This window comes from Pogona vitticeps, chromosome 2, assembly GCF_051106095.1.
Source record: "Pogona vitticeps strain Pit_001003342236 chromosome 2, PviZW2.1, whole genome shotgun sequence".
In the NCBI taxonomy this organism is placed as follows: domain Eukaryota; kingdom Metazoa; phylum Chordata; class Lepidosauria; order Squamata; family Agamidae; genus Pogona; species Pogona vitticeps.
In genome coordinates, this window is record NC_135784.1 from 163,339,344 (window position 1) to 163,353,925 (window position 14,582).

The 14,582-nt window shown below is 41.1% G+C and overlaps 1 protein-coding gene across 4 annotated transcripts in view; it reads right to left on the bottom strand.

The window, feature by feature from the left end:
• Positions 1–2,150: 2,150 nt before the first annotated feature.
• Positions 2,151–14,582, bottom strand: part of SLC4A8 (solute carrier family 4 member 8) — a 119,034-nt gene continuing 106,602 nt past the window's right edge. For all 4 annotated transcript variants that reach the window (XM_072991060.2, XM_020784555.3, XM_078384613.1 and 1 more), the window contains 4 exons: positions 11,194–11,331; positions 8,345–8,472; positions 5,762–5,867; positions 2,151–4,918 (listed from right to left, as the gene is read on the bottom strand). In XM_072991060.2, coding sequence (XP_072847161.2) covers positions 5,777–5,867; positions 8,345–8,472; positions 11,194–11,331 — 357 coding nt within the window. In that variant the 3' untranslated portion in view covers positions 2,151–4,918; positions 5,762–5,776. The remainder of the gene's footprint in view (positions 4,919–5,761; positions 5,868–8,344; positions 8,473–11,193; positions 11,332–14,582) is intronic.

The window sequence follows — 14,582 nt, forward strand, 5'->3', positions numbered from 1 at the left end:
TGATAAAGGTACTCAGATTTTCCTGGTTTTATGGTATGTCCATAGTGGGATGGTCGAGAGGTGGCAGTTTCAGAGTGACAGTGGGCATTCAGAACTATACTTTGGAATAATGGCACTTAACATGTAGAGTGGTTTCCATTATTTAACCCAGTGGTTCTTAACCTTTGTTACTCAGGTGTTTTTGAACTGCAACTCCCAGAAACCCCAGCCAGCATAGCTGATGGTGAAGGCTTCTGGGAGTTGCAGTCCAAAAATATCTGAGTAACAAAGGTTATATATATAGGCATCCTTCAGCCTCGAGAGACTATGGTAACATGCTCTGAATCAAGGAGTGTCCTCTCCAGAGCATGAAGCCCGGGTAAAGTAATATGGAGGATAAGCTGTTACCCAAGCAGCAGATCCCCCCTCTCCACATTGCTGAAATGGTCCAATGGAAAGGCAAGAGCCAATACGACTGGTTCCAGCAACATCGCAGGAGTTGGCAGAACGACACGAGCTGCCTTCGGGACTCCAGCTCCGGATTTTGCCTCTAGGTTAACTCCTGAAGCCTTTTCCATTAGTGGATACAGCCACAAGGCAGTGGAGGTTTGAAATCGGAGTTTTCCTTCTCCTAGATGGGCTGCCTTCCATGGCTGACGAGCCCCACCTACCCGGCCTGCTCTTTAGTAGTGACCCTTAAACCTTTCCTGCCTCCCAGGCTTATGCAAATCCAATTGGCTTTCCTATTTACCATATTAAGAACCAGTGATTTAACCTGCAATTCACTTAAAAGCCAAGCTGTGAGGACAGCCTGTGATCCCAGCAAGGATGAAGTTCCACCCAAATTTTTGGTGTGAGGCATCTCTCCTGCTCCAACTATGGGCCTCCTTTACAAGTCACTAGAACCCCATTTATTGACCAATCTTAACATTCACTTGGGAAAGTTCCACTAATTTCAATGAACTGTCCCAGCAAACTTGAGTGGGAATGCAGTGGTGGTGGAAGCCAGGTTAAACCCTTCCTCTCAATTCACATGTTACAGATCTGGGGCTGTGCTGTTGGATTTTGCTCATTTGGCTCCTGGGTCAGTGCTGTGTTTATAACTTGTATCAACCAGAGTCACTTATAACACACAGTTTCCCCCTGGCCTTGCTCCTAATCAGAGAAATCCCAATGTGATTCTAGTCCTGACTCACCTTCTGGACATAAGAGGTGGCCTGTTGGATCAGACCTGAGTCCAAGCCCGCTAGAGGGACTCCCCAGCGGCTGAAACCCACAACTGCATTGAAACTGCCTACAACATTAGTACTGAAATTACAAATCATAAATTAATTCAGATTTTCAGTTCATGGTTACTGTGTTACAAGGTTATTATTCATCTGTTAATAGCTTTGAGCTGAGAGAATTGTGGCATTTAAAAAAAAACTGTCTATGGCTAAGGATTATGACTGTGACCAAATTATGTCTTGGCTGAAGACATTCCCTGCCCTTCTACCACCTGCCTTCATTCCATCCCATTATAACAGCTCCATGATAGACATCTGAAGTCTTCTTGAGCTCCCATTGTTTTGAATCCTACCTTACTGTGACATATGAATGCACCCTATGGATAGACTTGTACTGCAACCTTTATTAGTTTTGTGCCAGATAAACTGGCATGGCTTCTTCCAGTCGGTTGTGCTAAGCATAGGTAATTTTATGTTGCGGATCCTTGGAGAGAAGGAGACCCTCCATTGTTGTGTAGAAGATCCACACAGCTCATTCATCACAAATCTACCACTCCAGGGTTCTCTAAGGAGGAGGGGAACTGTTCAGTAATTTCTAAGTCTGCCGTGTTGACACTCTCATCTAAATTCTCTTTCTAAATTGTCTTCACTGAACACATGCTCTGGACTGAACGCATACTCTGGTTTTAGTTAAGTATACATTTTGTTTATCAAAGCTCTCTGGTATTATACTTAAGAGTTCTGACTTAAAATCTACATGTTTAAAAATTATTTTAACAAGCCATATATGTATTTTTGTCCTTTTTTTTTTTTTTTTTTGCTTTATCACAGGTCCACCAAAGGTGATAATAAATTCCAGTTTTTAATGACATTTCCAGCATTTACTTGACTGATTAGAATACATTTTAGCTAATCTATCAGGTGGTAACTGCCATCTATAAAACATTTTGTATACATTCTCTTTATAAGATGCTGCCATTGACATTTTATAGTTTCTAGACCACAGTTTTTGCCATTTTTCGAAGTCAATATTATATCCAAAAAAATTGCCCATTGAACAGTCATTTCTTTGACTTGTTCCTCCTCCATTTTCCAATTTAAAAGATACTTTATATATTTTCCTAATTAATTTATCATCTGATGTTAACATTATTTGGTCAAGCGGTTTCTGTTCTTTATTGAAACCATACATTTTAAAATCCCTTTCATACCTAGATTGTATTTGCATTATGGGCCACCATAACATATGTTCTGGTGTTGAAAACAGCAAAGTACATCCTTAGGAGAGTCAACTGTTTAGAAAGAGGTTGACAGTACCAAGGCTGCAAGAGAAATGTGCAGGGGTTGCAACTAGATGAAAGAATCCACACAGCCTAGGCCCATGTGGTCTCTTGATCCCCTCTTGCCCCTCAAGGATTATGACCCAAAACAGGCTGGGGACTAAGCTGCAAAAGGGAATCAGGACAAAGCTCAGTCTGCAGTTAAGTACAGCAGAAGTCAGGACACACACAATGGGACTGGTCAGAAAAGCCAGTATGTCGTGCCTGTTTTTCCTCTCTCTTCTGTGTCCCAAATTTTTATTTTCTCTGGTTCCTGAGGAGGAGCCCAAGATCCCAGCGAAGGATCCTAGAGGCCAAAATTATCAAAACTGCATACAACTCTCTTGGCAGAAGTACTCGGAAAAGCTGTCTCCTTCCCCTTATTGTAGCATAAACCAACCCCCACCCCCACTGCACGTGCAAAGCCTCGGTTTTTCTGCCAACCCTGGATGGGCCAGAAGATGACTCTGCTTTGTAACACAACCAGTTAAGGTCTCTTCCAATCATGCTGGGGAATGGCAGACGGGGACAATGACAATATATATAAATATATATACCTATTTATCATGGAGTCGTGTTTGTTTCCTTGAAATCTGCCTCTGTGGTTCTCCACACCTGTCATGAGTTAAAATGGACCGGCAATTTTCCTCTGCTTATTAACCCCTGGTTCCTCCCACTGAACAATTTGTTAGTTAATACCCAGGGAAACTCATATATTATCTCTTGACTTGCAAAGGTTCTCAAGGGCATGTTTGATCTCATCATGATCTAAATGGTCACAGAAATACTGTACTGACTATAGGCTTGGATTTTAAAGATCTTCAAGAGAGGCCCCTCTGTCAGTCTTGTTAGCTTTGCAAGCACGTTTGGTGATAATGTGAGAAACGGGATTTTCAGTGGCTACTTCCAGGTTGTGGAACGCCCTCTCTTGGGAGGCCACTTTGCCTCCCCCCCACTCACAACAATATTTCCAGTAACAAGTAAAGACCCTCCTTTTAAAGCAAGCTTTTAGTAAACAAATTGAATAGGAGAAATGTGGCGTGCTCTACATTATTGTTTTTAATGGTACATTATAAGTATGTCTTAAAGATGTTTTAAAATATTAAAAGTCCCTACTCTTTTAAATATTATTTTTGTTTAATTGGTTTGTTTAATTGCTTTCACCTCTGTAATGTATTGTTTATATTTGCATATGTTTTTAAGCCATTTGTGACCTGCCTTAGGTCCCTGCACAGCAAGAAAGGTAGCACAGAAGTAAAATGGAATAAATAAATAGATATCAACATGTTTACTATGCAGTGAAGTACATAGACTCCTGGCCTAGGTGAATCCCCACGAGGATTCCTCTTATCTGCCACTTTTCTCTTCCCTTTTGATAGCATATCTCTGCTCCTCCTTCCACCTCTGAGCATCTTTCTCTCTACAAAGGCTCACAAATCACATTGGCTGCAGGTCCCTGTTAAGATTCTGCCAGTTGTTACTACAGAAGCCAAGCACACCTCTATCCTGCTACCTCATTTGCTTTCCTGAGGTCAATGGCTTGGTTGGATTCACCCATACCACAAACACACATTGATAAAGCAACACACAGAATGCTTGGTCCATGCTACTGTGGTTGCCATATGGAAGTGTTTTGATGAATTTAGATCTTGTCTCACACATACTCACACACACACACGAGGAGTGAAGGAACTGAACAGAATTTAAGCAATTATATATATATATTTAAATAAAAATAAACAACTCAGAGGAACATTTCTTCCACCTGTTTGTAAGCAATTATATTGTGTTATTCCTTATACGTTGCTTCTGTGACAACTATATAAAATGATTTAGTGAAAAAATTCAGGTGAAATCCCTTAATGAACTAGTAAAGAACAATTAAATATGGAGAGCATTGTCAAAAAAGGAACTCCAAATAGTTGTGCTGTTATATTGTTATTATTCTTGTACATTCAGTTTAAATCTGTTGAGAAAGAAACACTGGGAAGGGGGAAAGTAACTATGCAGCAGCAGCAGCAGTTCCTGTACAACTAAGAAACTGCAATACAAAGTATGCACATACACAGACGCACACGTGCGTACGCACACGCACACACACACAGGCTTTAAACACTAAACGTTTTGTGATCATGTGTGCGTTCTTGAATTGCTGGTCTAAAGATAATTAGAATGCCCACTGAAGCACACAAAGGATAATCAAAACACTTCTGAATGGCTTTAATATGAACCCAGTTATTTGCACGAAGTTATGTCTCAGGGCCATTTGTTTCTTAGTGCCCCGCTCGGTCGCAGAAGTCTTTCTTTCCCTTGCCTGCACATCTTGGCTCTTCCCTGAGTCATCTTCATGTGCTGCAGCTCCTCATCCAAGGCTGAGAGACCTGAACGTCAACACTGTGAATGAATCAAGAAATACCATTAGAGATATACCAGTTCCAGACTATCTAAAGGCACAAATCAAAAGTGAATTCCTCCTCTTCTCCACCTCCCCTGAAAACATGAGAAAATGTGGAATCATTTGTCTCCATGGCAGTATTGGTTATACTCTTTGGCAAACCCCTTCGTTGGCTTCCTCCTTGGGACAATCAAGTAGTATACAAAATGGATGAAGGGTTGCTTGCATATGGGTAGGTCCTGGGGTACAGTCCAACGGTTGCTTTTCCTCTGGAAGTTACATGGAGGGTTGCAACAGTTCCAAAGGCCTAGCACTTGTGGGTACAGCACATCCAGCCACACAATACAGTGGTGCCTCGCTTAACGAGCGCACCGTTTAACAACGAATCCGCATAGCGACACGTTTTTTGTGATCGCTAATGCGATTGCATTGCGATGTTTTAATAGGCAAAACATCGCATTGTGATGATCGGTAAGCATTTCGCTTACCGATCTTCACATTGCGATGTTTTGAGAACAGCTGATCGGCGGTTCCAAAATGGCCGCCGGGTCAACAAAATAGCCCCCCGCAGCGGTTTCGCGCCCTGCCCTCGCTTACCGGGTGGTGAAAATGGCGGCCAGATGGAGGATTCCCCGCATAGCGGTGAGTTTTTCCCCAATAGGAACGCATTAAACAGAGTTTAATGCGTTTCTATGGGGTTCCCCCCCCCCCGCATAGCGACTAATCCAGATAGCAACATTAATCCTGGAATGGATTAACATGACTATGCGGGGCACCACTGTATTTTAAAGTATACATTCTTTCTTTATGGTGGAATGGGGCAAGCCACAATATTTCCATACCTCTTCGCTTTGGAATTAGGGCTGTTTGCCTGTATTTATGGTCAGAGTCTTCCACATAGCAGTTTTTGGCATTTCTTCAGAGATGTTGATATCTGCAGGATCATGCCTGCAAAGAACAAGTTAGTGAAAAATTATAAGGCAGTGCAATGAAATAAAAAGCGCTACAAAGGCACTACAAAGTACAGTGGTGCCTCGCTTAACGATTGCCTCATTAAACGATGAAACCGCTATACGATAACTGTTTTGCAATGTTTTAATAGGCAAAATCCGCTTTGCGACGATTGGTTCTCTGCTTTGGGAACCGATTCTTCGCATTACAGCATTTTTAAAACAGCTGATCGGCAGCTTCAAAATGGCTGCCTGCTGTGTAAAATGGCTCCCTGCTGTGTTTTTGGACAGATTCCTCGCTTTACAGGCACCAAAAATGGCCGCCCCAATGGAGGATCTTCGCTGGACGGTGAGTTTTTCAGCCCATTGGAATGCATTGAACGGGTTTTCAATGCGTTTCAATGGGATTTTTTATTTCGCTTAACGAGGATTTCGCTCTACAGCAATTTCGCTGGAATGGATTATCTTCGTTAAGCGAGGCACCATTGTAGTCAGTTATCTGACAGTTAAGAAGCCATCCCTGACATTTGAAGCTGAACTCAAGGTGAGAATCCCTAAATGGTTTAGGCCCTAGCAAGCAAACAATATTTTGTCCAGTGCCACCTTGTGCATGCTTTTGGCTCTGGGGTTAAGGGCCATCTTGTTGACCCACCACTGGTGGGAAGTATATTGAGTTGTACTACAAGATAGGGGCCTCCTTGTGCAGGTTTCCTGAATTTCAAATACCCTCTCACAGGAGACATGCCTGGTGCCAACCTTGCCCTTTTTTCAGCATTAGAATAAGAGAGTTACTACATGGATATTTAGCATGCTGTCTAGTCCAGTGCAGGGAAGAGCTGGTTCACTCCTAAAGACAGTGATCAGACAATGTCTTTGCTGGAGTGAACCAGCCCACCTCCAGAGAAGTTCTATCTGCACCTTTCTGGCTCCCATTAAGGGGTTTCTCCTTTTCTGCTGTGGGTATGCTCATGCTGGTTTTGATTGTGACACAGTGGTTAAACAGCTGTACTGCAGCCAAAACTTTGCTCACGACCGGGGAATCAATCCCAGAGAGCCAGCTCAAGGTTGACTCAGCCTTCCGGCCTTTTGCAGCTCACTGCGGATGGACGGGCAATGCGCAGCCTGCATAATCTAATTGTAAACTGCCCAGAGAGTGCTTTAAGAGTGACGAGGCAGTATATAAACAGTACACTTTGCTTTGCTTTTGGTTCCAGCAAACGTGGTTGCTAGGAATGAACCAAAAGCCTTCCTCTTTCAGTTTGCCAGTATCATGAAATGGCTTAATAGGAAAGCTACCTCAGGATACTGGCAAATTAAACACTTCTTCAGCTCCATGAAGGGGCTGGGGAACGGGGGGGGGGGAGAGAAATTAGTATATTGCGGCAGCAAATATGTGCTGCATCACTTTGAAAAATGAAATAAAAGCCGACGTGGGAAGAGACAAGAGGGGACAAGAAAGGGGATTTCTCTTTGCTTTTCTCTTATAGGTCCAGTCAGGAGCATGCCCAGTTAGGCTGCAGGCAGGCTCTCAACCATATCCCTTAAGAAAAGTCATTACAAGTTAGGTATGTGTACACCTAACACAGTGCTGGCTGGATAGCTCAGAGCCAAAGGTTGGGAGTTCAATTCCACGCTGTGCCTCCTGGGAGAGAAGCCAGGACATGTGGCCTTGGGCAAGATGAACAGTCCCAGGATGTGCCCCAGAAGAAGTGGATCATAGAGTCAGGGGTAAATGGCACTCTGGGCAAGAAGTGCCTTCATCACGCCTCTACCCCCACGTGACTGCCCAACTTACCTATCTCTAAACCCAGACTGCTCACAGTCTCACCCCTCAATCACCTGAAAATCTGAGAAGTAAAATTTGAGCTCCTCAGGACAACATTGAAAAATGTTAGAATAAAAATGGGGGGCTCATTTCCTGCACCAATTGAGGGAGAAGGGATGACGGACAGCAAATCTCTATGGTCAAGCCAGGAACAAATGCGATCAATCAATGTATTCGCAAACAACCTTCAGAACACGGCCAAAGAGCCCAAAAAACCCACAACAACCATGCAATCAATTATCTCATGAAAAACGAAAAAAAGAAGCAAAAACATTTTTTAGTATAACATCACAATCATCATTTAGAATAGCTTAAAGAGAGGAGGCTCAAGGCATCCTTCAAGCTTTACTAATATACATTTTTAAAAATGAAATATGCCATTTGATGAGGTCCGGCAGAATGTTATAGCAGGCCTTGATTCTCTGTTTTGTACTGAATTGTTGTTCCAAGGAGTGGTTACAGTGACTACAGTGTGGGACTGTGATGTGGGAAATCCAGGTCCCAAGGCCCACGGAACCATGAAACTCTCTGGGCAGCCCTGAGCCAGCCAGTCTGTGTCATCTCACTGGAGGAAAAGCAGGCTATGCATTAACTGATTGGTTAACAAAATGAATGATAGCTTCTTCTGGCTTTATATTTTAAAAAATTACCTGATATGTTTGGGTGAAATGCTCTGTGGATGAGCTGCTTCCCCTCCTGGTACAGTCAAATAATTTGCATTCACTACAGGTATTTCAATCACAGTTTCCGAAGGGGCTTCTATCATCTTATCAGATTCCTGTACAATATATAAAAACCCTTCTTCAGATCTGACAGGGTAATAAGACTACACTCTTACAGATTCACAAACTAAAGCATCAAAATTGGGAAACTGAAGTTACTCAATTTTGAATGTTCCAAAGCAGTGAATGTTATTTTTTTTTCTTTTTGTATTTCAGTAGGGTGGGAAACAGTTGCTGAACCAGCAGCTACCACTGTGTTTTCTTTGGAACCACAGACCTACCATATACTCAATTATCACTGCACAAGAGTGCAATTATCACCGCATAAGAGTGCATTACAAGAGTGCAGTGATGTTATTGTGCAGCCAGCAAATCAACATCGTACAAGGCAATTCTAAAAATGGAGATAGCCCAAATTAAAAATTATAACTTTGAAACTGGACTTCCGGTCAGCACCAAATTTGTCACAGATATAGCGGGCAGTCTGCCCTTGCTGTATGCCAAATATGGGAAAGTATGGGCAAAAGGTCTTTGAGTTATTACATTTTAATGTGAACAAGAATATTCTATCTCACCTGTCAAGATGTCTTAATAAAAATCTTTTGATGAGATTTTTTAAAAAAAATTATCACTAGATATGTTTGCAATAGATATAATGAGAACCCGTTATACTTAGAAAAGACATATGTCTGTGGATATGCCTGTAATATTTTGTATGTATGAATTATAAATGTTCCTTTAGCCTTTAGCCTTTCAATTTTTATTCTTGACTTACAAAAATTGACCTACAGTGTTTTGTCATGCATAGTCTCCAAATTCCAAAAGTTGCTAGTCCCCCTCTATTCAGCATTGGTTAGGCCACATCTAAAGTACCATGTCCAGTTCTGGACACCACACTTTAAGAAGGATGCCAACAAATTGGAGCAAGTTCTGAGGATGATCAGGGGACTGGAAACCAAGTCCTATGAAGAAAGTCTGGAAGAATCAAGCATGCTTAGCCTTGAGAAAAGAAAACTGAGGGAAAAGATCAAATATCTGAAAAGTAGTCATACAGAGGAGGGGCAGGATCTGTTCTTCATCATCCCATAGTGCAGGATGTGTAATAATGTGCTTAAACTACAGGAAGCCAGATTTAGGTTGAATATCAAGAAAAATGTCTTACAGTGGACCCTTGACTTACAGATGGCTTGACTTACAGACTTCTCTGGCCGCAAAATTTAGGTTTGACTTGCAGACTGAGATTTGACTTACAGACCAGAAAAAAACCAAAATGGAACAAAAACGGCCTGTTACGGGATTAATCGGTTTTCAATGCACTGTAGGTCAATGGAGACTTGACTTACAGACTTTTTGACTTGAGAACCGCCTTCCAATACGGATTAAGTTCTCAAGTCAAGACCCCACTGTAATTCTTAGAGCGGTACAACAGTGGGTCCAATTACCTCAGGAGGTAATGCTAGAGGCATTCAAGAGAAAATTGGACAATCATCTGACAGATCTGCTTTGATTTTGATTCCTGCATTGAGCAGGGGCTTGGACTCAATGGCCTTGTAGGTCCCTTCCAACCCAATTATTCTATGATTCTGTGGCCAAGGCACAAGCCCTGTCCTATGGAGCAGAAGGGTAGGATTAGGATCATGTTTCCTGTCTCCCACTCTCAATTTCCAGACTTTCCTCAAAGGACTAAACAGAGTGTTTGACTTCTGTGTCTGCAACTATGGTCCCTGCCCTTTGCAGGGTTCCTGGCTCTGTGTGGAAAAAGCCCTGCATTTGTGCAGATCTGGGGTGAAAAGGAGAATAATAAGCAATCGACAAAGAAGAAATAAGGAGAGGTGGGCAGAGTCATATATTGTAGCTAGTGAAGGTGGAATGTTAGAACTGGTCTCACTAAAGAGGGATAAAAGATATGAGCAAAAAGAATGATGTTTTTGAGAATGAAATAGCAGAGGCTGCGTTTGATCAATATGCACAGGAGGATCTTAGGCCTGAAACTTGATTTCTAGGCAACATATTCACATTCTGAAAGATAGATATGGGTGTTTTTTTTAAGTCCAATTGCTTTGTTTTTATTCATTTATTCTACAAGAGCACTGTGAGGATTAATAACAAGAATAAATAGAATTTATCAAAGGTACAAAGATCCAGGTGATCCATGTAAACAGATACAAATATATGTGTCATGTTAAAAATAATGAAGGAAAGATAAAAATGGGAAAGATAAATGGTCCCAGTATACGTTTTGATCATAATATAACTCCATAATGTGATATGAAATTAGTCTAGTGCCTAAAGAACTTTGTAACAACCAGGATGATTAATAAGATAGTGGCATACATTAAAGAATGTCTCATGTGTCTGTGGATTTCTTACGTTTTGAGGTTTTTGGTTTAATTTCTCCATAACGGCCCAATTCCAAAGTCTAGACTTCCAGTTCTGAAGAAGGAAGTTTTTGACACTTTTCAACTGAAGTGTTATCCCTAATCTGGCCACCAGACACAAAAAAATAATTAATTCTTTATGGTGGAATCATAGATTCACTCAAATCTTTTAAAAAGGGACAGAATTCCCGGGACAGGAGAGAAGTGTCAAAAGTTGTTATCCAAAAAAGGGGCAAATGATCTCGCAGAACTGCCACGTATGGAAATAAGAGTGTGGGTGACATGGAAATACCACAGAAGGCAAGAACCCTACTCGTTAACACACCCACTGATACCTGGCAGCCAGACTCTTATCCATACAACTAATTGTAAGCAGAGCCAAATATTAAGACTACTCACTTCTTCCTGGGCTGCCTCTTTCTTCTGATCATCTAATTTTTTCTTCTTGCTCTCTGGCATGAGGTCATCAAGCCAGCTGAGTTCCCGCTTGGAAAAGCAGATATCCATGACTTTCCGGACAAAGACCAAGGCCAAAACCTTTTTGTATGAAGAAGAGTATCAGTCTCAGTCAAAACTTTATCGCTTATGACCATATAGGCCTTTACAATATGCAATGTATGATATAAAAAGAAAATCCAAGTTTTCAAAACATCCATGTTAGAACTACATATTTTAAAATGTACCCTTATTTTAACAACTCCAACTAAACTGTAGACCATGAAATTAAATGGCATTATGGGCCTCGAGAAAACCAGAGGTTATCAAGAAGAGAAAATGTGAGCAGGGTGAGGAGGAAAAAAACTTGATGCAGGCTTATCTTTTCACATAAATAAACTCAATGTACACTCCAATTATCAATCCATATACACACACTTCTTGCATCAATGGAGAAAAGCAAGAGGAAGTAAGTTCAGAACACCAAGAGCGTGGTTACACTAGGAAAATAAATCAGGAGATGGATCGGAGATTTGGTAATTGGCTTAAAATCATGTGATAGTCACATGTTTTTTGGCTCGGTGTGTGCATCCCCAATAGGAAAACTTTTAATCTGTTTTTAATCTGTGTTGTATCTTGGTGGAGAAGGATAGATGGGTTTTTAGAAACGTTGCATTTGAGGCTTTCTCCTGCACCCACCCATCCCTTCTCTGGCTGCCTCAAAGCCACTCCCTGTTGGGTCATTTTTAATTATTATTTTTTTTAAAAAAAATCTTTCTAAGTGGAATAGCAATAGTATGACATGGCAGATTTAAAAAAAATAGATCATAATGCTAGCTTTCGGACATGCATGGAGACAGACAGGGCAAGAGGAAAGACACACAAATGACTGCAAATTTACAAGTTAGCAGAAAGAGAGAGGTTGGGTAGGGGAAAGCTCTCCCTCCATCTTCACAAGCCTAGAAGCTCCCAATCTTGAAAATTTCTCTGATCAGCAGTTCATCTTTGTAAAGGATCTTTGCCATACTACCACTATTCCACTTAGAGATATTTCTTTAAAAAAAAATAAAAGTAACCCAACAGCAACAGCGGCAAGTGGCTGTGAGGAAACAGACACAATTTACACTGACAAAGGCATTAACATATACCAAAACAATTGAAAATAAATTGATCTGACATGTGAATTAAAACAAACAAGTCTCTACCAGCCAAGCAAAATACCTCACTTTTGATTTTATATATAATGAACAGATGGAAGTGTGAATTTATATATATTTTTGCCCAGGAATATATATTTTTGATTCATTTTTCCTGGGCAATAAAAAAAAAATCCACACTCTTTTTAAATCAATTTAAAACATGCTAAACCCAATTAAAATATAGGGATTTTTTGCACATGTAACCACGCTCTAAAATTGCCACAGTAAAGAAAGTGAAGTGAGAAGTGGATTTAGATAGTTTAGGATTATTTTGGTAGGTACTTAAAAACCACTGCCTGCAGAGAAAGCCATCTGTACATCCTAAGCACAAAGGTTAAGCCAGACCTCCTACTTCTTCACCATCTGCAACAATGGTAAAGTGGCAAAGGAATGATTAACCCTTTGGCTACAGAGGCAACTACATCTCCAGATGGCTCATGGTACCATGTAGTACACTACTAAGCAGCTCCATTAGGATTCTCAAAAATCTGGACTTGTTCCCAGACTCTCCATAACAAAATCTCCACCATCTTCCATGAACATTCAAATAAGATTGTTGTAAAATTCAAACTGTACGTTCGGGGACAGGATGCTTGTGATGCAGAAGGAGGGAAGTTTTGAAACTCCGTAAGGTACTCCAAATCTATAGATTTTACTGTTAAAAGAATTAACTGTTATCTATTAACTGAACAGAAATGTTAACTACAGATTGTTTATGGTGACTGTCTCCCCTTCTGAAAAGAAGCAGCTGATTGTAAGATGAGTTGATTTCTATAAACTGCAAAAAGTAACAATAAAACTGCTTCCACATCCACATTTTGCTGAGAGATTCTTCTGAAGTGTGTATGTGAGTGGCTCTTACTCAGAGCTGTGGGAAGGGAGCATCCACAAAATCTTGGGGTTAGAAGACTCCCCTGCTCAGACCACTAAATACCTTGGGATCTAGGTGAGAGTTTGGGGAAGAGGGGGAGGAAGCAGATGTAGCAGAATTCTATAAGTCCTCTTGTGTCGAACACTCTTGTTTTAACCCAGGAAAGGGCATATTCTTGCCAAGACAAGGTTTTATAAATGTATCTTTGGGGAAGGTCATACCAGTAAACAAGTGCTGCACATTCACTTCACCCACTTTGCCCAGCTGCCAAACCAGCAGTACATAGCCCTAGTGAGTAAACAGAAAGCAAATACCATATTTTTCTGTGTATAAAACTATACTTTTGTCTAAAAATTTTAGACTAAATATTGAGGGTCGTCTTATACACAGAAGTAAGCTGAGGAGAGTACAAAACAAGTGAAGGGGAAAGCAGAGATCAAATTGTTCCTGCAGGGCTTTGATCCCTCCTTTCCCCTCCACTTGCTAATCCTTAGCAAAAGGAAAGCAGGGATCAAAGCGCTGCAGGATCCCTTTGATCACTGCTTTCTCCTCTGCTTGCTAAGTCCCATGGGGCTTAACAAAAGGAGGGGGGAAAGAATCAAAGCAATCCCACAGCTGTATAAGTGGGAAAGGGATCAAAATGATTGTGCCGTTGCAGGATTGCTTTGATCCCTTTCCGCCTCCTTTTGCTACACCCCACAGGGCTTAGAACAAAGGGAGAAAGCAGTGATCAAAGCAATCCTGTAACACTTTGATCCCTTTCCCCCTACAGTTGCTATGCCCCACTTAGATTTCTTAATTTTGGGTTAGAAAAGTGGGGGGGCGTCTTATACATGAGGGTGTCTTATACATAGAAAATACGGTAACCCCCCCATACCAAAATCTTGGACATTTTAAAGCTAGATCAGATAAGCAGCAATATCACCAATAAACTGTTCTGAAGGGAAGGCTCCATTTTGGCCTTCTTCAAGCAGTAAAAGATCTTGGGCTGGTAGCCATGGGGAATGAAGTAATGCACTGACTTAATTTCCTTTCATCTATATTTCCCTAAAAGAACTGACCAGAGATACTGCCAAACACCAAAGCCATGCTATTCTGACACTGGATCAAAGACCAAGTTTATATTTGCTATGTGGTTCCTGATACTGCTGTTCAGACTCTCTCCCATCCACATTAATTTATTTAATTTAATTAAAATGTATTTAATTAATGAAGTTAGAAGTTCTTTGTACGTAGCTGTATTCCAGGATGACTGCCTGTTGCACACCCTGGTTCTTGGCTTA